Consider the following 23,057-nt stretch of genomic DNA (forward strand, 5'->3'; position numbering starts at 1 on the left):
ATAAATGAGATTTTAAATCTCACTGGGTGTTTTCTGGTTAAATATAGTAATAATAATATCCATGTCTCTAAGGTATTGTTTCAGTGATAGCATCATTATAGCATTGTTACAGTCGAATTTTAGCATTATTGCAGAATTGCCCCAAAATAGTTGCAGCCTTGTTCAAGAGTTGTTTCAATGACAGTCATATTGTTACAGCATTATACTGTTATTTAAGAGTTTTTAAATTGCTCGTTTTATTAGACTGTTTTTGTATTACTGTCACTATAGTGTTGTTTCAGTGTTGCAGAAATGCTATTGCAATTTTGCTGTATTTTTCCAGTGTTATTTCACCTCACAGCATAGTTAAAACCTTCTGAGAGTAATCTTAGAGTATTGATGAAGTGTTGTTGCAGAGTTGTTGCAGTGTTGTTACTGTGCTGTTGCGTTATTTTTGTGGTGTTAATGCAGCATTGTTGAAGTGTTGTTGCAGAGTTGTTATAATGTTGTGGCAGCATTTTTGCAGCATTGCTATACTGCCATCAAAGCACATTTACAGTGTTGTTAGTTTGTTACAGAGTTTTTTTTAAAATTGATGCAGTGTTGTTCCAGAGTTGATACAGTGTTGGTCTAGAGTTGTCGCAGTGTTATTTCAGCTCTGTTGTAGAAATACCACTGCAGAGTTAAAACCTCCTTAGAGTAATCTTAGAGTATTGATGCAGTGTTGTTTCAGAGTTGTTGAAGCAATTTTGCAGCATTGATAAACTGCCATCAAGGCACATTTACTGTGTTGTTTTAGGGTTGTTACAGAGTTGTTACATTGTTGATACATTGCTGATGCATTGTTTCTTAAGCATTAATGCAGCATTGTTTAAGTGTTGTTACACCATTATTGTAGTGCTGTTGAAGTGTTATTGCAAAGTTATTACATAGTTGTGGAGTCTGTTATTCAGTGTTGTTACATCATTTTTGCATCATACTTTCAGAGGTCTTACATAGTTTTTACAAAACTGTTTCATGATTTTTGCAGTGTTGATACAGTTTTGTTCCTGTGCTGTTTCAGTGTTGTTGTAAGATTGTTACAGAGTTGTTACAGTGACGTACAAGTTGGTCTTGTTACATTGTTTTTGGCACATTGTTGCAGTGTTCTGCAGGACTGTGAAAATGTAGCTATGTGTTTGACATGTCACAGTGCTGATGCTGAGTTGCATATTTTTATTTCTCTTGTTGCAGCAGGTTTGAACCAATTTTGATCAATAAACACAGAAATCAGGTATTTGTACACGTGCTGTGTGTTTAATGAGCTGTTCACAGACAGGTATGTATGTGTAGGTACAGGTACAGGTTCAGATTCAGGTACAGAACTTGTACAGGTATGGCTACAAGCAGATCTCCAGGGAGAGGTTAAGGTAGAATAAGATGAACAGGTAACATACAGGTAATGTTGTTCATCTGTATATACGTACATGTTTGATGGGGAGTTGAGTCTGCTGTTGTTCGAGCAAATGTTAAGCAGTTGGAGTGTGCACCGCTGATCAAATCTGATCAATATGTTCAGTCTCCTGAGGCTGTTCCCACAGCGTCATCGTGACACAGAATCACAGTATACAACCACAGACACAGTCCAGTTCACGGTACATAAATTATCATAAATCTGTAGAATAAAATATGAACACTGATAGAAAAATAAATGGCTGCGTTTCTCTGTAAAGCTCAACAGTCACTCTGCAGGAAGTCTCTGTGGGAAAGGATCAACACCTGTGATTAGTGATTCCTCTGATGCTCATGAACAAGTCACACTATGACTGCTGGCTCACCTCTCTGCCAGCTGGGATTCACATTCTTAGGATGGGGTGGACGAGGCTCTCCTGCTCACTGCGCAGCTTCCGGGCTCTGAGGACATCACGAATGCACTGATGAAGGTACAGGTACTGACCCTGGTGGGAGAGGAGGGGTCTGTTAGAGACCATTTGAATGTAAAGCCCATTTTAAAAGACCAGGACAGAGTTGTGAGCTGGAGTGCCAATAGAACTAGTACAGAAGTCCTATGTCACAGAGAGATAGTGGCATTACGGTGTCTGAGTTGTGAACAGAGGAGATGTTCCCTGATGAAGGGAGTCTTCCAGAGATTCTTGAAGGTAGAGAGGAATGTACCTGCTTTCATGGTATTTGGTTAAATCCTTCTAAAACTGTGGGAATCTCCTACTAAATATTTCTGGGAGGAAAACAAAATATCTGCTTCACCAATATCCTTTATTAAACAATTTGGCAGATTTCTGTCAGTTCAGTTTGAAGAAAAAACAAAGTCAAAGAAACTCTGTTCTGTTAAAATACTAGCTAAGGTTAGTGATCCCAGCCTCCAGTCCTAAAGGGTCAGTATCCTGAGTATTTTAGGCATTTCCATGTTCCAAGAAACCTGATTCAACTGTTACAGCTACTGCTTCAGTATCTCATTAAGTTCAGCAAAAGTCTGTTTATTATCTATTGAATTCAAACAGATGTGCTGAAACATGGAAAGATCTAAAACCCCAGAACAGAAGACATTGTTGTAATCCCTAATTGAGTTTCTCAATCAATCCCATAGATACACTTTCACTGCTGACACCAAACCCCCTCTCCTCTACCTGGAATTTGACAGCATGTAACCATGAAAATAAACCACAAATACCTCCAGGCTGAAGTATTATCCATACTCAAAACGGTGACCCAATCTTCTGTCCTACATCTAGAAATTGTATCCACAAAAATATGAACCAAATCTTTGATAGAGCACAAATCCTGGTAGGTTATTTTCTTACCAGCAATGTAAATCAAAAAATCAGAGGGAGACTGAGAAGTGTGATTCAGTTACAGTTGTAACACCCCTTGTGGTTTCCAAGACCACCGGGGTCTTCCAGTCCATATGCACTGTCCACCACCTCCATGCAATGCACAGGTATTTCAACTAAGAAGGCCTAGAAATGACTTCAATTCAGGATGAATCGACCCACAAAAACTGGCCACGGACACAATGATTTCTGTAAGCCTCGCAGTTAAAGAGTCACCCTACAGCAACCTTCCCACCTGCTCAGTAATTTAAGCTTTACTCAGGATTGAATCGCCATATTCAATGCAATAATGAAGCAGTGGAGAGGGTCTGCAGCATTCTCCAGGAGGAAGTGGGAGATGGCCAACCTTTAACCATCTTAAAACCACTTCATCACATCTGCATGAAGTATAATCGACAGAAGGACTGAGAGAGTCATGTTGGTCTCATTAAACCCCTCTTTGGAGATAATTTTATGGAGATGTGTAACAACCAGATATAATTTCAGAGCTCCATCTCCACCTACTCAAAAGCTGTTAAACCTCCTGCAGTCTGGGAGAAGATACTGCTCCTTTAAACCATTTAATTATGGTGAAATAACAAATTAAATACTCAATTATGTACTAAAAACAATTATCTGAAAACTCCTCAGCAGGACAGCTGCACCATAATGACCTTGTTAATCCCAGGATGCATCGGACCCACCTCAGTCTGCACCATGTGTGATCGGTGAAGGCGCAGGTCAAAGGCGACGCCATAAATGTCCGCCGTGTCCCTTGTGTCCAGCTGCTGCAACACTCGATCCAGGACGATGAAGGTTCCGGTTCGGCCCACACCAGCGCTAAAACAGCAGACTCAGTTAAAAGTACTGAACCAGTAAGAACAGAAACATCTCATTAAGGGTCCAATCACTGACACATCGGGCTGGTTTGGTGTCGAGCTGTGAGATGCCTGCTGCTGCTGGAAGAGATAAAACCATACTTCTCTGCGACTTAAGTTCATACACAATCTGACTCTGAAATAAAATCTACTTAGCTGCAAGTTATATAACTTGGGTAAAGACGTGTCAAGGCAAATCATCTGTCAGAAGGCTGCAGCAGATCAAGGTCATCATCATTTAAAGAGCTTCAAACTAATATTGTTTCTGCAGGTCAAATGGTGTGGATTTTTGGTAAAGCTGCCCTTTTAATCTCGGGGCATTTTGTTTTTACCTGCAGTGGACAACGGTGGGACCAGAACCGGGGGTCCTGTTGACATAGTCACGGACAGTTCGAACAAACTGGATGAGAGACTGCGTGCTTTCTGGGACTCCGTGGTCGGGCCACACTGTGTAGTGAAACTGCCGAACAAGGCGGATGAAGCTCAGCTGCTGCTCCTGAAGACATAGGAACATTAGATTATTATCTGACCTTTCTCCGTGACAGAGAGCGAAGATATTGTTCAGCTGGTTCAACAATTCAGACACGTACACAGCAGATTCTGAACTCTCTGATTGTCCACTCTGGCAGAACCGACTCTGACAACATCTGAACTATGAGGTCTCCATAGTACAGAGGATCCTGATCAAACGGCCAGTAGTGATCACACTTCACCTGGATGGAGAAGCAAAGAAAAAACACCAAACCTTTGAAACACAGGGGGACAGAGGAGATTCTCTTACAGACTCAGAACCACTGACGGTGGGTCACCTCGTACTCACCCTGCCTTTCTCCACACACTGAGTGACCATGACCACATTATGGACGTTCTGCTCCCATACCATCTTCCAGAAGTCATCTTTTGTCCCAGGAAGAGGACCCTGTGTGGCGATGTACTCCCTGCGGAAATTGTTGCCCTAAAAAGAGGGAACTAGATCATTCAGTTCTGTTGAAACATATAGGTAGAGCAAAAACAGCTTTGAAACACGAAGAGAAGAAAGCATTCCCAGCATCTGCTGAAACTCAGCGTCCAAACAGGCTGCACTGTGTGGAGGTATGGAGAAATTTCAGATGACCAAATAAAATTTTATGTTGACTTTTCATGGATACTCTATCTGGTCCACAGTTTAGACCCTCTTCAGGACTGTGGAGAAATTGAGTCAAACTCAATCTGGTGTTCTGCCATGAAATCAGTCAAATCTAAGGTAAAACCCTTAGAGAACCAGTGTAAACCAAGTTAACCACTAGTACAAATCCTCTCAAAACCAGTTTACAACTAATTCAAAATTAGCTCAAAACATAAATCACAATATCAAACCCAAGACTAAAACAAAGTCCAGAACATAATACCACAACCAGTTTAAACCAAGACCGGAACAAGTGTAAATTCCACCAAAACCAATATGCAATGTTTACAAAACTGTTTAAACAAAAACCACAGGATTCAATAAACAGGAACATTTCAGAGAGTAATTTCTGGGGGGAATATGGAAAAAAGCTCTCTCCCTTTCTCTTTCCTGCTTCTATACAACTTCCCTTGTAGCGCTGAGCCCTCAGCATGTTAAATAATGTTATTAAACCTAATAATAGTAGTTATAGCTTTGTTGTTTGCTGACCTGGTTGGCTGACAATTAGACACACACATATACAGGGGATATTGGCATTAGCACACACCCACATCCACTACTAAACAAAACAAAAACCTAATATGCATAATTAATAATTATAATAAATAAAAATTTAATATTTATTTTTTCCCAAAGAATGGTAAATAAACTGAACTATATAGCGCCTTTCCAGTCATACAGACCACTCAAAGCGCTTTACAATAGAGCCACACACTAACACTCACACATTCATACATCGATACGCAGATCAGTAGGCAACTTGAGATTAAGTGCCTTGCCCAGGGGCACATCAACGTATGGCAGGAGGAAGCTGGAATTGAATCCACAATCTTCTGATTACAAGACGACTACTCTTCCTACTGAGCCACAGTCGCCACAGAAGCAAAGAAATGTTTGTATCAAGTCTTTTTAACAATCAAATCTTTGACTTTAAATGAATCATCTGTAATACTGAACATCTAAGTCATGTGATAAGTAATACCCTGCAAAAAAAAAAATCTAAACTGACCTCAAACTTAAATTAGCAACACAAATATACATTTCAAAATATGGATATCTTTCTAGGAACAAATCTAAAATGTTAGCAAAGTATGAATTAGACTTAGGTCTGACATTAACATCCTGACAGACATTTTTGAAAAATCTGTCCTCTTTATTTGAACTTTTCCCTCATCTATTTTTCCTCTCAATACTTTAACCTTACTAAATTATAATTTTAAAAATTGTATTTGTGTGTACAATAATATTTATTTTGGGGGGGGGGGGGGGGCATCCCCTGTGATTTCCGCCTATGTCCCTAACTAATGCCACAACTAGCTAAACCAAGTCAGAGAGCAGTTAAAACCCCACCAACGCCAATATTGAACTAGTACAAATAAAAACCACATGATCAGAACTGATCTAAATCCAAGTAAAAACTAAAGTCCTAACTAGCATTCCAACCCCAGTGAATAACCACTCCAAGCAGAAATGTAAGTTAATCAAAATACAGCCAAACAACAGCAGAAAAGTCCCACATCTGTCCCAAACCAAGTCTACAAGTTTAAATCAAACTCTGAACCAGTCCAAAACCCATCCAGAGTCGAGCAGAACCAAAGGATTTTTACACAAATTGAAAGTCATTAATGAAAGTGCCACATTTGTGTGAGTCAGAGGAACTGGTGTCTTACTGGGATGTAGCTGGCATTGATGTAGTCTGAACAGGGATCATCATCCACGTAGGACAGCTTGACCCTCGTTGAGTCGTCTGATGACAGATATAACAGAGACAGTGAGACGAAGACAGATGGGACAGTTGGGCAGGAGGAGACGTCACTCACAGGGCAGGATGTTGTTGTATCGGTTCTTCCCACGGTTTTCTGGAAGCAGAGCTGAGTCCAGTGGCTGATTCCGGCCAACATCCTTCAGGTCCTATTGAGGAAAATGAAGGAACCATGGCACATTTACAGCAGCTGAAATGTGGATTATTCTTCAGTCACAGACAAATCTTCAACACAGACCAATGAGAGGAAAACCAGGAATCTGAACTCTGCAGTTTCAACAAGTTAGGGTATCTCCTAGGTATGTGATCTAACTAGCCCTAATTATAAGATCTCTGTAGGCCAACCAGGTTTTCCAAATGTGGACCTGTGTACGCTCAGGTAAATCAGATGACCAATCACAATCATTGATTTGGAACTTCCTTTTTCTAACAAACTGAACAGACATCTCTGCATAAGGGGCTTCATTCAGATATGAGGAGCCTGTTACATGAAACCTGAACAGCTCTGGAGTTCAGCGGGTTTCAGTTACCATGGAGACAGAGACATATAACAGGTGGGCCTGAAGTTACCTGCAGAGCCACTGATTCAGACTCAGACCTAAGACTTAAATCGGTTCTTAAAGTGAAAACCAGGTCCTTGATTGATTGAGTGGAAGATGACTTACCTCGTACTCCTCTGACAACAGATAGCTGGAGTCAGCCAGTAGTTTGTTGTAGTGAGATTCAAAGTTCACGATCTTGATGGGACTGAAAACAACAAACAAAACTTTTAACTGCAAAGAGAAATGACAAAAAATTTAAAACGAAATCAAAGCCGCCTGAATGTCTCACCTGGAGATCCTCCTGCTGCTGGGGAACAAGAGGAAGAGGCGTTAGAGTTTAACAGATATTTGATGAATATTCATTGGACTGATTTAGTTGTGGACAAAACTGCTTGACTGGCACATTTCTGCTCTCATTCCTCTTCTTCTTTACTGAAATAAAAGTACTGTTGTGCAAAAATCTCTCACTCTATGTAATCCTTTTCTATCTGGTGCTCTTGTGCCCCTGATGGTCCATGTCAAAAACCACTGTTGCTCTCCAGCATGCACCAAGTTCTCAGCTGTACAACACATCCACCATCCTGTGTGTGGGCTGCAGTAACAACGGGCACGACTGTGTTTGGAGTGTTGCTGTAACTAGGAAGCATGGAGTCATATCTGATGAATCTCATTTCCGCCTCACCACCTCAGCTCTCCACACCCTAATGACATAGGACCATCAGTGTGCTTGCTGCTATCTCCACCATCATTTAACCTGATATTGGAATCAGTACAATACACAATCACATCAGATTTCAATTTGTGCATTTCTGTTTCCTTTCCTCCACCTATGTAGTTGATAAATGATAAATTCGGACAGTTCAATGCCATTGAACTGCAACTATTCTCCCTCTTTATTTAGTTTTTAATGTAAGGAGACATGCTTCAATTAACTGTAAAAAGTGAAAAATAACAATATATCATTTTTCGGGCAAGCTAACATCTATTCCTTCTAGCTGTTTTGATTGTACACATATCACTCGGGTTCAGGGTAAACCAAAATATCTCAACATTAAGCCTATCCAACAAGAGATGGAACAGAACAACCCAAAGGAAACCATTCTTCTGACAAGATTCATGTCATGAAGATATCAAAGGGACAAAAGCTTGACTATTACCCTCTGATAACAGCAGCTCTAATAAGTGCACTTAATAATTCTCAGTAAAATATTCTGTTATCATCTAAACTTTATGGAATCTGGAAATATATATTTAAGTACATAATTATATATTTCTTTGTTCTTCCTCTCCATATTATATTTGGTGCAATGATCTGTAAATCAGCAGATTTACAGCATAGGCTGATTTACATTTTAAAAGTTCACACTGTTTACCTGCACTACCATCTAGTGGCTGTAGGTGGCACTGCATTCTGTTTGGGTTAGAACAATGTTCTTCATCATTACCAGTGACTGATTTTTGTTTCTTACCCTCGAACTCCCATCTGGACTCCTGCTGCTGACCTCTCTCTCCTCATACACCTCCCGACTGCAGGTCTCTCCTCCACCCTGATGGAGACAGCATCAACAACCTTTTATTTGGGTCAACATTAGAGGATGTTAAACACATGGTGTGCACCTGTTACACATGTGTTATATTTCTGTTACCTGTCTGGTATTGTATGTTGTAGATCTCTGGTGTTGTGTGTCGTACCTGGCAGGTGTTGTATGCTTTACTTGTTAGGTGTTGCATGTTTTACCATCAGGTGTCATGTACCTGTCCTGTATTATTTGTTGTGCCGCTTGGTGTCATGTACCTGTCAGGTGTACCTCCCACACAGGTTGGTCTACAGATACTCACAATTTGCGAGCCTTGTGCCGGCAAATGAGCAGAGCAGTGACGGCAACAATCATGACGATGAGGAAGAGTCCGGCACTGATCCCTTCAATGACACCCCTTAGAGGTTCTGCAGGAGAAAGGAACAACACAATTCATGCAGCTTCTCAGCCTCTTAACGTCATCTCCTAACTCCACCTGCTTCATTTTCTACCTTAGCTTAGTAAGTAGTGGGATTTGACCTCACCTGTCTCTGTGATGATAGGCAGGGACAAGAAGGTGTCAGTGAACAGAGGAGAAGATAATCTTGAGTTTGTAGTTTCTTCGTCAAACAGTTGAGTGAAAGCTCGGATGCTGATCCTAAGAGGAGCAAAAAGAAAAGACATCAGGGATTTCTTATTTATGCAGGATCATCGGTTCTGGAGTTTATCTGATGAACCTTAAGCTTTAACGGTCCACACAAAAATTTAGAGTTCTGCAAACGCGAAGACTGAGATGTTTCTACAAAGTAGAATTGATTCTTAATAATATAAGTAACCTTTAGAATTATTCAAGAGAAACTAATCCTGTTTCAGCACTTATTTTATTAATTGCTGCTTCAAAGTAATAAGAAAAAGACACCAAACAGAGAGACATGGAGACAGATTACTTTCAGTCTGTCCTGTTTGTATGTGTCCAGTACCTGTATGAAGTCTTTGACTTCAGAGGTCCATCACAGAAGTAGTTCAGGTCTCTCCTAGACTCTGCATGATTCAGGTCTCTGTGGTCACAGGGACCCCCCAGAGAGTCCATCCCAGTCCCAAGGCTGATGTTGTAGGTCTGGGTGCTGCTGTCTGGACCATCTGAGCAGAGGCTGGGAAAGTAGTTGGTCTGATAGGACTTAACTGAGCTGTTGTGTCTATAGTCCAGATAAGAAGGTAGAGGGTGGTGCTGGTCCGGCTGCATGTCACTGACACCTACACAGACGGGTCAGAGGTTCCAGGTAGATTCTGATGTTAGCAAGGCCCATGAGCAGGTTTGGTAAGACAGCTCTGTTAGGCCTTTAGAAGGTCCTTAAATGATACATGAAATAATCAGGGTTCACCTAAAACTGCAGGGTAGAGTGTCATATTGAGTGTTATAATGTCACACAACCAGTCACTGACCAGTATTCTGGTCGGAGACTGATTAGATCAGTCCCAACACAGCTGCAGTCTGCCATCCAAATAAAATATGGATCATGGGCAGAAAGGAACTCCCTGAAAGTTACGTAGCCCCATGTAGGTCTTGGAACCCTACTGGTTCTAGGAACCCTACTGGTTCTAGGACTTGCTGGTGGGCCTTTGGTCCTGCTTACCTTCAGATTCAGTCACAACCACAGTGAAGAACCTCACAGCTCCGTTGACATCACTGAACCAGCTACAATTAAACTGGAATAAGACTGAGGACTTGGTGACCAAAATGGACTTCTCACTGACCCGGGTGGTCAGGGGTGGCAGAGGAGGTCCTAAAGAAACAGAAACCGAAAACGAATCTGATTAATTTATCCATCATCCGTCTAGCAGGCCCATGTTGAGCTTCTTTCTTCCTTACGGTCGATCATGGTGACCACACTGTCCTCTGCCTCTTTGCTGGTCGTCCCGTCAGAAATGACCTTCACAAAGATTGTGTAACGTTTGTGGGGTTCAAGCTGGGTGATGATGTAACTAGTGGACTCTCGACGTGAACGCCGTGAATAGACCAGGGTGTGAGTGTCCTGGTGAAGACATTCAATAGAGTAGGAGTCATAGTCTGCCTGTGGAGGTCCCCAAGAGCAGGAGATGGAGGTAGAGCTCTGGGGTCGACAGTGGAGGCTATGGACTCGCTCTGGCTCTGCAGAAGGAAAAACATCAGACCAGGTGCTGCTGCTTTATTTTACATAAAAATAGATTCAGAATTGTTAATTCTTCCTCTCATAATTTTCCTCACCTGGAAATCCCTTTGGTTAAAACACAGATTTCACATTTTTGATGTACAAATAAATCCAAATTACTTGAACTTTTGAGACAAATCCAGTATTTGTAATCAAAGTGAGATTCTGCCACCTACTTGTTCGGATACTCTTTTGGATGGGAGTGCTGTAGGTGGGTGTGGTGCCGGGCTGCGTGGCCCCGCTGACAGTTCGAAGGCTGAAGGTGTACAATCGTCCGGGGAACATCCCCTTTAGGATGCGGCTGCCAGATGTTCGGCTGTGGTATGGGTTAATGACAGACAGCTGGTCCTTAGGAGTCCACTGCAGGTCGAAGTCATCAAAGTCAGAACCTACTGGACCACTCCAGGTGATCTCCAGGGAAGTGTTGGTGACTCCCCCAAACAGGAAGGAGGAAGGGGGTTTGGGAGCTGGACAGGATCAGATGTTTGAGAAAATGCTAGAGTTTATTGTTATCTTTGATCTTGAGTAACTTTAAAGGAGAGAAATAAGGTAACTTATTTAAGGAAAAATGAAAAACAGGCTGCCTTAATAATGTAAAATCTATCTCAGGTGAAGTGAGGGTGGTCTAGATTAGGCTGCAGACTGGCAACACCTGGCCCAAGGATCCCCTTGTTTTTAAACCTGCTCCTCATATCATAGCCATCCTTGCTGTCTCAACAGCAGGTGAACCAGACATTTGGTTTGGTTTGGTTTGGTTAAGCTCTGGCTCCGTTCTGTGTTGGTCCAGCTTTGGTTAGGCTTTGTATTGTTTGGGTTCAATTTTGTCTTACACCCTACATCATTTGCAAATTTCAAGCTTTTATAAACTGGTGTATCTATGTCGAAACTGATGTTTCTCTCCTTATTGTTATCCCGGGCGGGCCCCTTTGCTGTCATCTTGGACAGATGGGGCCCATCCAGGATGACAATAAGGGGAGAAACTGATCCCCATTTTATCGCAACCCGGTTCAAGAGGTGATGTACAAAGAGGAGACACGCAAGTTCCAGCTGACAATTTAAGATATTTTGATTAAATTAACTGAATTTTAGCCAAAAAATAATGAAACGAAAATAACTGACAAGTGGGATGTGAGCATCAGTGAATCAGTGATGTGTTGGGTGTGGATGTTTATGAAAGTGTTCATGTGCAAATGTTGCGAAAAATCAAACAAGCCAAAACATCACCAAACTGCTACCAAAGCAGAACTAAGGCAAAGCTGTATAGGGAGAACGAGACAGCAAAGGGTATAAGGGGCAGTCAGATTTACAAAAATGAGGAACATTGGACCCAGGTGTTCCCAGTCACTAGCTAACTCTAGATCATTTCCACTTAACCTGGGAGGAATGCCGAATGTGGCGGATAAAGAAAGGACCAGACAAATTAAAAAGAACCAAAAATATAAGAACTATTTATCTTCTCCCAAATCTTCCTGACTGAAACAGTTTCTAATGGGTTGGTTGCTCTTACCGGTACGGCCCACAGTGCTGGCTCGGTTTTGGAGCTTTCCACTGAGACTTAGCACATCAGCTCGGTACTGCCGACCAGGAACGAGGCCTGAAAATATAAACTCCGTGACCTCAGAGCCCAGCTGATGCTCAGCCTGCAGGGATCCATCAGGGTTGTAGAGTGAGAGCAGATATCCGATCACATCTCCATCTCTACGATCCCAATTGATCAACAGAGTGTCAGACTGGTTTCCATTCTGAGCCTTGAGAGACGTTACAGCTGCTGGTACTGAAAACGAAAATGTGCAATGATTCAACCTTCTGGTCCATGCAGCTCACACTCCCTTCAATGACTGGTCTGATCTTGTGGCTGCTCTCACCTGTCCTGGCCAACATGGAGGTCTGGTTGGTCTGGTCTCCGCTGTGGACCAGGATCACTAGTCTGTAGAGAGCTCCAGGTCTGAGACCCTGGAAGGAGCATTGCTGAATACTGGGTTGGACCTGTCGGCTTTCCTGCAGAGAATCATCACTTTTATACAAAAAGACTTCATAAAGCTGGAAGTCTCCTTCTGGTGGGGACCACTGGAAGGACAGGCTGGCAGTGGTGCTGGTTTTGATGGACAGATCAGTAACAGAAGCAGGGTCTGATGAGGAGAAAGTAAGAGAAGACCTGAACTTCATCAGCAGTCTGTTTGAGCAGATAAATCCCCTTAAACACAAATAAAGCTCTGGCACTAGGAAGAAGCTTTATTTAAACCTCCTTTTGAAACTTTGGTAACATTTCATTCTATGGTGATGCTTTATCTTCAGACATATACCAACTTTCCTTCTGTCTAAGTAGAAGAAAGAGGTCTTACGTGTTCGAGCTTCTGTGCTAACCCCCAGGCTGTGGAGTCCCCCGCTTGTGGTCTGGACCAGGATTCGATACTTCTTCCCCGGCGTAAGGTTGTCAAACCTGTAGTGGGTGAATCCGACTGGCTGTGAGCCGTTGGTGATGATGCTGCCCCTTTCATCCAGAACCTGCAGGATGTATCCATCAGACACACCAAGAGGTTCTTGCCAGCTCACCTGCAGGCTGCAGGTGCTGAGGATGGGCTCCACCTGCAGATCTGTGACTGATAACGGGACTAAAGAGCAGAAAAGGGTGTTATGGCTTCCCACACATTTTTCATTCAAAGATTTCAAACTTTTTCAGGCTTGAAGATCTTAATTATTTACATAAATTTAAAAATATACAAAAAACTAAAGTTTACAAATAATTTTCTTTCAGTCATTTCTGCAGTGGCCATTCTTTAAATAATGAAGGAGGAAAGGAAGGAAGGACACCAAGGAAGAAAGGACACTAAGGAAGAAAGGACATTAAGGAAGGCAGGAAGGAAGGACACCAAGAAGGGAGGGAGGGAGGGAGGGAGGGAGGGAGGACACTAAGAATGAAGAAAGGAAGGAATGATGGAAGGAAGGAAGGACATTAAGAAAGACAGGATGGATGGCTGAATGGAAGCAATGAAAGCCACAAGGAGAGAAAGAAGTAGGGTACAAGAAAGAAGGGAAGGAAAAAAAGAAGGAAAAAAGAACATGGGGAGGGAAGACGGGACACAAAGAAGAAAAAATGTAGTAATAAAGGGAGGACATATGGTAGAGAGAGAGGAAGGAAGGACAAAAAGGACATGGGAGGACAAGGACAATGGGAAAAAGAATAAAGTCTGAAAATAAGATTTTTTCCATACTATTATTTTTCACTTTTTACACTGACCCAGACCTGGAAGAAACTGATATTAAAGTACATAGTTTTCCAGACTGTGTGAGAAACTTGCACAGCTCATGGAGGGCCAACTGATGTGTGCAGCAGGTCTCTGTGTGCTCTCACCTGTGCGTCCGGTGGACGTGTTGTTGTTCAGCAGCTCTCCACTCGCTGATTGGACCATAACACCGTACAGCTGACCCGGCTGCAGCCAGTCGAACGTCACCTCATTTTGGTGCTTGAGGACAGCTTGGATGGCCAGTTCTCGATTCTCTCTGAACAGAAACACTGAGTATCCATCCACATCCCCTGATCCAGGTGTCCAGCTCACCTTCAGACGGCTGCTGTCACTGTTAACATGGATGTTCTTCACCTTACTGGGAACTGACAGAACCGAAGCAATTGAGTTAAACACAGTGCAGGATGTTTCTAGATGGATAACTACAGTTTGTAGAAGGTTAGGGTCCAGCAGTAAGAAGACTGATGAGAAGTGAGATGGTTGAGTTTACTGATAAAGCGCAATTTGTCTAAATCTGACCTGTGCGACCCTCGATGAACTGGGCCCTCTGATTCGGACCGCTGAAGGTGGACACTAGGATCTTGTAGAGTCGCCCAGGTGTGAGCGATGAAAGGACGCACTCCCCCACCCCACTGCCCAGAGTGATGGGAGGAAACACCTTCATGTCGCTGAACAGCAGCTGCACTTCATAGTGATCCACGTCTCCTGGAGCCCCCGACCACGTCACCCGAAGATCTTCAGTCCCCCGTCCCGCCAGAGTCAGAGAGCGAACTGCTGCTGGGACTGAAGCAAGGACAGCACAGGAGCTATGGTTAATGCCTGTGAGACCTTTCTGCAGATATTGAAAAATAACCAGGATTATGAATGTCAGGGAGTTACTTACAGGTTCTGCCATGGGTGGAGGCACTGGCCTCATAAGAACCACTCCAGGTGTTCACCAGTACCGTGTAGAGTCGCCCTGGTACCAGACCTGTGAACACACACTCACTCTGCATCTTCTGCACCGTCTTGTTCTGTTGGAAGGTGTTGTTGTGCTTGATGAACACCTGGTACAGGTCAAAGTCTCCAGCAGCATGACGCCAGTAAACCTTCAAGTAGTCGTCCCGAGCACCATGGGTCGCTGTGGGGTTCTGCACCTTCGAGGGTTCTAACGGATTAAAGAAAAGAGCAACAACATGTAGGTGGATGTCAGCGAAACCAATGGTGCTCAGTGGATCAGGCAGAAATCTGGATTTAAATCCAATGAAATTCAGCTATCAGTGGATAAAGTATTTATCACCATAACTCCAGAGTGACATAGTCAGAAAACAATTCATACTCTGAATGTAGTTTCAGGAGAGACGCCATAATGTCTGAAGAATGCAGCTGAAACACTCAAGGCCCAAACAAAGACAATGAAAGTGGGAACAGGGTCACCCAGAATCCAAACAAAAAGATGTGTGGCTGGGATGGAGAGACCAAGAACCAAAACAACAGGCAATTAAAACCAGAACAAAAAGACACAGAGCCCAAACAAAGGCAAAGCTAGGGCAGCGACAACCAAAACCCATAAAAACAGAAACATTGGATAGAGACACCAAGAGCTGAAACTAAGACATCTAAAACCAGGAAAAAAACACCCAGTCAGTCAGTTTCTACCGCTTATTCCATAGTGGGTCGCGGGGGAGCTGGTGCCTATCTCCAGCAGTCTATGGGCGAGAGGCAGGGTACACCCTGGACAGGTCGCCAGTCCATCGCAGGGCAACACACATACAACCATGCACACACTCATTCACACACCTAAGGGCAATTTAGAGTTACCAATTAACCTAACAGGCATGTCTTTGGACTGTGGGAGGAAGCCGGAGTACCCGGTGAGAACCCACGCATGCACGGGGAGAACATGCAAACTCCATGCAGAAAGACCCCAGGTTGGGAATTGAACCCAGGACCTTCTTGCTGCAAGGCAACAGTGCTACCAACTGCGCCACCATGCAGCCCAGAAAAAAACACCCATAACCCAAAAACAAAATTAGAACCAAGAGAAAGACATGAAAACTAAAGAAAGACAACTAAAACCTAGACAGAAAAATCCCAAAAACCAGAGAAAGTAAATTAAATCCAGGACAGAGATAGCCAGAACTCAAACAAACACAGTTAGAACCAGGACACAGACACCCAGAACAAAAAAAAAAAGAATTAAAATCAGGACAGAGACAGACGGAATCCAAAGAAAGACAGTAAAAGCATGGACAAAGACAACTGGAACCCATAAAAATAGATTAATTGCCTGAACAGAGACACCAAAAACCAAACCAAAGACAACTAAAACCAGGAAAGGTCCAAAACAAAACAAAGAAAATTTAAGCCCTTACAGAGACAGCCAGAATCCAAAGAGAATTAGAACCCGGACACAAACACCCAGGACTACCACAGACTCAGAGGAGAGGTGCTCACGTGTTCTCTCCTGGATGAAGGTGTGGTTTTGGTAGCGGCCGCTGCAGCTGGTGATGGAGATGTTGTAGAGGCGTCCAGATATCAGCGAATTGAAGACACATCCGGGGTTGAATTTTGACACAGCTAGGGTGTGCAACGTCCTGTCACGGTCTCTGAGAGTAACCAGGTAACTGTCCACCTCACCTGCAGCCTGATTCCATGATACAGTGAGGAAGTCGGTGCGACCATTGTTACTGACCCGAACATCAGTGACCGCGGCCGGCACTGGGGGAGAGGAGTTCAGTTAGGCATGCAGGCAACAGTTGGAACTACACAGTGTCATCATTCATCCCAATTTAGTGTGTATCTATTGGACTTTCTGAAACCTAGAAAGAGTTTAGTCTTCAAAAAGAGATATTATTCTCTTACTGACCAAGCAAACTGCAGCTGGACTGCAAGAAGTTTAGGACTGAACTCAGAAAATAGGAGATGGGACAGAGGATCCCTTTTAATTCAACAGGTATTTGAATGCTGAAGATTCGGGATCATCACTCAAACCAAAACACACTATGCAAGGATTAAATTTGAAGAATCTCAGAAAGCTTCCTGGCAGCAGCAAAACACTGAAGCTCTTCCTGACAGGAAGTCTCTGACCAACAGACCTGCACGCTCTTTTGTGTAGCTGTCCTTGTCGACACTTCCTGAAAATTCCATACAAATTCCAGCTTTTCAATAATATCCGGCTTTCTGCTGAAAACAAACTGCTGAAAACATGGGAAGAGTCTTTCTTTTTGGTCTGATCTGCTGCTTCAGACCAGTTAAAACATCCTGAAATCTGAAAACGTTTGCCCTGAAACTAATAGTTAATTTTTCGCCCCATCAGATTCATTTTAATATCCTTCCGTTCCTACAGCTAGGGCTGCAACACATTCCAAGCAAATCTTGCTTCGATAAAAACTATTTCCCTTGTTAGTAATGTTCCCATCCCTTCTCCCGAAAATGTTAAACTGTTACTGTTACTGTTACTGATGATCCCACCAAGCCATGAAGGCTTCCAGCTGCTTCCTGCAACCATATCTTAAGGTGTATTACAGCACACAGTGATTGTCCTGTCTTTGGTTTCTAAATTCTCCGACATTTTCTGACAGATTCCAGCAGCCTCTGGTTCTTCCTTTATACTTGGAATCTGGTTTTCCCTTAACTTTGGGAAAAATGCAAGAGCGTTCCTGGAAAGATGTCGTCTTGAAGGCTATAAAATCTCTGCTATACTTTCTGTATCAATTCTATCATCACAGAAGTGGAAATTAGCCTTGCCAAGGGCACTGATACAACCTATGTCCTTATTCCACTCCATGCCCTCATAGTGCCTGGCTGCAGGGACTGGTTGCTGACAACAGGTCTGATCCTTCTCTTCATTACTCCATTTACTTCTAACAAAAATCTGGAATACTGATTCATCTGAATCCACTTTTATACTCTTAGTTTGTCCGTTCCAAATCTTTCTGAGCCAAGATAGGCTGGAGATAGGCTGGTGCCTTTCCCAGCAGTCATTGGGTGAGAGGCGGGGTAGAACCTTTTATAATAAGTACAACGGTTGTCTCACACTTTTGTTGCCAAACGGGAGCTCATCTGAACATCTTTGCACCTCAAAGAATTTCAGTGGTACTGTTTTAAGGTTACAATGTGTTGCAGCCTGAAGGTACAGGAATTTGCACATATCAAAGAGTGAAGTTTTAGACCATGATTCAATTAAATGGAAGGACCACTGGTTTTGTTTAATTGGTAGTGTACTGTCCAACATTTCTATATCAGGGATGTATAATCCTACACTATTGTCTTGAAAAGGACAAGAGAAAAAACTATCATGGCAGTGATCATCGGCAGCAGCTGATCTCACCTGTGCGTCCTTCGGCTACAGTCTGTCTGGAAGTGAGTCCGGCTCTAACGGTGGTGACCACCACCTTGTACTGTGCTCCTGGTCTCAGGTTCTGGAAGATTATGCTGCTGATGTTTGCCACCACACTCCCATTCTTGATGATGCTGCTGTCGTGGACCAGCAGGACCTGGTACGAGTCTTGGTCTCCAGAGGCCAGTTCCCAGTGAGCCTGCAGGCTGTCGGTGCTGCCGTGGTTAGAAACCTGCAGCTGGCTGACTGGAGCTGGGGCTGAGAGGACAGAGGGGGGCAGATTGTGAAACAATAACCTACTTATTTATTCATTCATCTGTCAAATCAATAACCACTGTATCATGGTAATGCATCAATCTTTAGAACAATGACAGCCTCAGACGTACTGGTCCATGCTATCAGGGAGTCAGAGCTGCTCAGGTTGCCACTGTTAGTTGTCACCGTAACAGTGTAGCGCCGTCCTGAGGTGAGACCCTTGAAGGAGGAATCTCTCAACCCACCACTGAGGATCCTCTGAGTGTCAGGAGTGGCAAGGTCCTCATCTGTGAGGAGCACCATAAAGTTGTCCCACCGTCCAACAGGCTGTCTCCACTGGACACTCAGAGACGTCTCATCAGCATGACGGATGACAAGCTGCTGCACGGAACGAGGTGCTGCAGGTAATGGGAGATTTAACTTTTTAATACCAGAACACTAAAAAATTCATGAGCTAAATCCTCCTCAGTATAAGAGGAGGTTTCTGCTTGTGGATACAGACAAAGACTTGTCTATTTCACATCAAACTGAATAATTTACAGCTTGTGAAGAAGTATGATCAATAAGAATTTATAAACTTTAAACTCTTACTTGTGCCTTGTGTTTGAGTGAGGCAAAAACCTAAATAAGAAATGCAGTTTCCTTTTAACTAAGCTTATAGAACAACTGAAAGTTTAAAATTTTCTGTTTATCCAAGTTGTATCATAAAAAACAAAGCTACAAGATCCGGGGACATCTAAACTGAAGGACCAAAGACAACAACACCCTGAGAGCATTTGTTTCCTGCTTTTTTGAAAATTGCATATTAAATGGGTCTATACTGGAAGAAATGTGGGGGCTTTTGTAGGACATCAGGTCCTGTCAGGTTTTTACAATATGTGTGTCAGTTTTGATGTGCTCCTGTTCTTAATAGTTCATGTATACTGGGATCATTGGGGCGGAATTCACAGTGTTCTGCTGCATCATGACCAGGGAGTTTACTTTTCTGTGAAATCATTGTTTCATTCTGTTATTTATTTTTTTTGTCAGGGCTGCATGGTGGCACAGTTGCTATCACTGTTGTGCAGCAAGAAGGTCCTGGGTTTGAATCCCAGCCTGAGGTATTTCTGTACGGAATTTGCATTGTTTCACAGACTTTTTATTGCTCTTTCTAAAATTACCCTTAGATATGAAAGTGTGTGTGCATGGTTGTTTGCCCTGTGTGTCACTATTGCCTTGTGATGGAGTGACAACCTGTCCAGGGTGTACCCCACCCCTTGCTCAATGACCACTGGAGATAGGCACCAACCCCTCCGCAACGCTTCATTAAACAGGTGGTTAAAGACGATGGATTGATTTATTTTCTCACTTTAAAGGATCAAGTAATCCTTCTCAGTCACAGAATGAAATTTGTATGCTCTATAAGTGCTTAGTAGTGGTCAGATAATTTTCAGCCAAGACTTTCAGTTTCAAATACCCAGCATCCCAAGGTGAGTAAAGCTTCTGCATATCATAGTGTGAGATTAAGTGATATTGTTCTTGGGCCATTATACTCATTCGATGAGTTTCGTTGATTCTGTAGCGATGGTGTAAATGTAGAGTTTAAATAGCAAGCTGTTGCGTTTCAGAATTTTCTAAAATCCAAAAGATTGGTGGCAGCCTAGTACATCTGGTGATCTAATTGACATTCTAGTGTTAAATGCAGTGAAAAGCAACGTGGAAAAGATATTTTTCTAGGGTAGAGTAGAGAGGGAGGCAGATCTTTCAGTCATTATGCTCGTCTCCTGTGGAATCAGCTCTCAGTTTTTGTGTCAAACAATTTGCCTACCAAAGATTAAGCTGGAAGCTTTTCTTTACGATGAAGCTTATGGTTAATAGCTTAATATTCCTGAATATTTCCTAGTTATGCTGCTTTAGGCTTAAGCTGCTGAAGAACATGCTAACCACATTTCCTTTGATGCAGACTGTGGTTTACTTTCCTCCCCACAATCTGACCTCAGTCTGTTTGATTTCTGTTCTTTCAACCATGATCAGCAAATAAACAGCTATTTGTGTTTTTGTTGTTTGTCTCTGCGTGTTTATTGTAGTCCTATCCTTCAACAAGTTGAATATTTTAAGTATGATTCAGAGAAAATTATTGATATGTATGAAGTTCCCGCTTTTTGTGAACTGTTGAAACACAAACCAGACTAAACTGAATGGTTCCTTGTGAATTAGACCATTATTCCTATCTTATAAAATTACATTAAGAGGGGTGGCTGACCTAGCCTGCTGCTGCAGTGGGCCGTGTTACTCAAACCGCCACTGTTCACTGTGAGCTCTGCAGAGTAGAGTTGTCCTGGAACCAAGCCAAGGCTCTGGACGGACACAAGAAGTTGCCTGCTCTGCTTACTGATGGTCCGATTCATCAGGACAGCCGGGCCATCTGTCAACAGGATGCTGTAGTTCTCCCAGTCACCTCTGGGGGGCGACCAACTGAGTTGCAGCTTACTGTTGTCGATGGACATGGAGAGGGTGGACACCTGGTCAGGAACTGAGACAAAAGGACACAGAGCAGCTATTTTAACAGGTCCATGTGATGCAAGAACAGCAGCTGGATGCTTAATATTTTATTTTTAACAGCTAAGTGAAAGAAAAGATAGAGTTCTGTGTTCGTGAATTTAAAACTTTTAGTTTTGTTTTAACATGATTTGCTTCATATAGGTCAGCCTCGGTTCAGAGAAACCCTGAAGGTGCTTTCAGACCTGCACCTTGTCCAAAATTATCACAATGAGATTCATCTCTAAAATAGACATGCTCTGCACTGCCTTGGTATCTCTTCACTGACACCTGGGGCTGGCATTGAGAAACCTTCTTATATTTCTTTCTCTTTCATTATCTGGTGAGTTTGACTCATATTTGATGAAACAAGGGAAAATATGATCTGATGCACGATCAGTGAAAATCTATTGAACCTGCAGCATTGATGGACATGTTTGCACCTGTAGCTCATTAGTGCTATTTATTTTGTGAATTAAATTTAGGCATGCAACCGCCCTTTCTGGGTTTCATGCCTATAACCTCTCCATTATGCTGGTGCTGCTTTAAGAAATTACATGTGATGTGACAAACTGATCAATCATGTGAGTAATTGGACATACCTGTCCTCCCTTCGGCCCTGTTCTCCGAACTCAGGCCTCCAGCTGACGAGTTGACAGATAGCTGGTAGAGGCGTCCGGGAGTTAGATCCATAAATACCAGATGGGTGACATTGGGGGGCAGGGTTTGTTGCTGAGGGGTCAATCCTGAAGCCCTCAGGGTCACCGTAAAAAAGTCCACACCCCCTTCAGGTGAGGTCCAGGAGGCCTGAAGTGTATCTGAGCTGTCGTCATTGTTGATGATCAGATTTGACACAACTGCTGGGACTGAAGAAAAGGAGAGAACAAATTTCCTTTTATCCTCACTCTCAGGTTCTCCTATTTTACAGAAGTCATGCAAGTGTGTTAGGATTTAAGGCTCTCATTGTTCAGCTTCAGAGGGATGAAAACGTGACTCTTTCAGCACCAAACTGCTCATCAGCTGAAACATCTCACCAATGTCTCTTCAGCAGGAGCATCTACCTGTGTAGGCCTGGATGGAGGCGGACTGTTGCAGGCCGGCAGCATCTGTTACCACGGTGACCCTGTACTGTGTCCCTGGCTGCAGCCTGTCCAGCTTAGTGGAGGTTGTAGTGTTCTTCAAAGTGATGTTCCTTAGGAGAAACCCATTCCGGTCCATCAACAGAACCCTGAAATTCTCCATCCGTCCCAGGCCGGGCTGCCAGGAAATACCGAGGCTATCTGAAGATGAGGACGCGACTTGGAGGCCATTCACAGCTGAGGGGGCTGCAGGAAAACCAGGAGCAGTGAGGAAGCTAAAAAAACATCTTCCAGCAACTTAATCAGGTGCTGATGATGGACAACACATCTCCAGAACTACAGCAGTTTATTTATCTTTCTGATAGATTTCTAAAAAGGTCTGCAGTTTCCTGATCAATTTAGCAGATTTCTGTTGCAATGGCAATATCTTCAGAACTGTATATCACCTGTTACTGTGATGGCGTGCACGGGAGCAGCTGTCTTGTTCCCAGATCTGGCCAACACACTGATGTTGTACATAGTTCCTGGGACCAGTGAGCTGAAACCAGACTGGGGAGCTGCAGAACCCATAATTCTAGTACTGCGGACCAAACCGGAGCAGGTGTCCTCTAGAGTTACATCATACCAGTCCACATGTCCTGCAGAGGGGGACCAGAGGACCCGCAACCCAGAGGATCCACCCTTAAATGAAGTCGGGCTCTCCGGGATGACCTCAAGATGAGCCGGACCAACTGGGTCTGCGGAAGGAAAGAGGAGGATGTCTGTTGAGACGCTGACAGAAAGATTTTATCTTTGAAAACA

At 43.2% G+C, this 23,057-nt stretch overlaps 1 protein-coding gene across 3 annotated transcripts in view; it reads right to left on the reverse strand.

The window, feature by feature from the left end:
• Nucleotides 1-1,253: 1,253 nt before the first annotated feature.
• The window catches only part of LOC124857596 (receptor-type tyrosine-protein phosphatase beta-like), a 32,150-nt gene continuing 10,346 nt past the window's right edge, over nt 1,254-23,057 (reverse strand). For 2 of the 3 annotated variants that reach the window (XM_047348912.1, XM_047348925.1), the window contains 30 exons: nt 22,703-22,993; nt 22,239-22,502; nt 21,780-22,043; nt 20,903-21,172; nt 18,792-19,058; nt 18,397-18,663; nt 16,521-16,784; nt 14,968-15,231; nt 14,604-14,867; nt 14,192-14,449; nt 13,182-13,451; nt 12,705-12,968; nt 12,347-12,613; nt 11,016-11,306; nt 10,521-10,799; nt 10,285-10,434; nt 9,631-9,904; nt 9,196-9,308; nt 8,973-9,078; nt 8,603-8,680; nt 7,423-7,440; nt 7,257-7,338; nt 6,650-6,740; nt 6,500-6,576; nt 4,485-4,619; nt 4,255-4,377; nt 3,997-4,160; nt 3,491-3,626; nt 1,797-1,916; nt 1,254-1,717 (listed from right to left, as the gene is read on the reverse strand). In XM_047348912.1, coding sequence (XP_047204868.1) covers nt 1,815-1,916; nt 3,491-3,626; nt 3,997-4,160; nt 4,255-4,377; nt 4,485-4,619; nt 6,500-6,576; nt 6,650-6,740; nt 7,257-7,338; nt 7,423-7,440; nt 8,603-8,680; nt 8,973-9,078; nt 9,196-9,308; nt 9,631-9,904; nt 10,285-10,434; nt 10,521-10,799; nt 11,016-11,306; nt 12,347-12,613; nt 12,705-12,968; nt 13,182-13,451; nt 14,192-14,449; nt 14,604-14,867; nt 14,968-15,231; nt 16,521-16,784; nt 18,397-18,663; nt 18,792-19,058; nt 20,903-21,172; nt 21,780-22,043; nt 22,239-22,502; nt 22,703-22,993 — 5,693 coding nt within the window. In that variant the 3' untranslated portion in view covers nt 1,254-1,717; nt 1,797-1,814. The remainder of the gene's footprint in view (nt 1,718-1,796; nt 1,917-3,490; nt 3,627-3,996; nt 4,161-4,254; nt 4,378-4,484; nt 4,620-6,499; nt 6,577-6,649; nt 6,741-7,256; nt 7,339-7,422; nt 7,441-8,602; nt 8,681-8,972; nt 9,079-9,195; nt 9,309-9,630; nt 9,905-10,284; nt 10,435-10,520; nt 10,800-11,015; nt 11,307-12,346; nt 12,614-12,704; nt 12,969-13,181; nt 13,452-14,191; nt 14,450-14,603; nt 14,868-14,967; nt 15,232-16,520; nt 16,785-18,396; nt 18,664-18,791; nt 19,059-20,902; nt 21,173-21,779; nt 22,044-22,238; nt 22,503-22,702; nt 22,994-23,057) is intronic. The other variant, XM_047348917.1, reaches the window with a different exon arrangement.

Source organism: Girardinichthys multiradiatus, chromosome 2, assembly GCF_021462225.1.
Source record: "Girardinichthys multiradiatus isolate DD_20200921_A chromosome 2, DD_fGirMul_XY1, whole genome shotgun sequence".
In the NCBI taxonomy this organism is placed as follows: Eukaryota; Metazoa; Chordata; class Actinopteri; order Cyprinodontiformes; family Goodeidae; genus Girardinichthys; species Girardinichthys multiradiatus.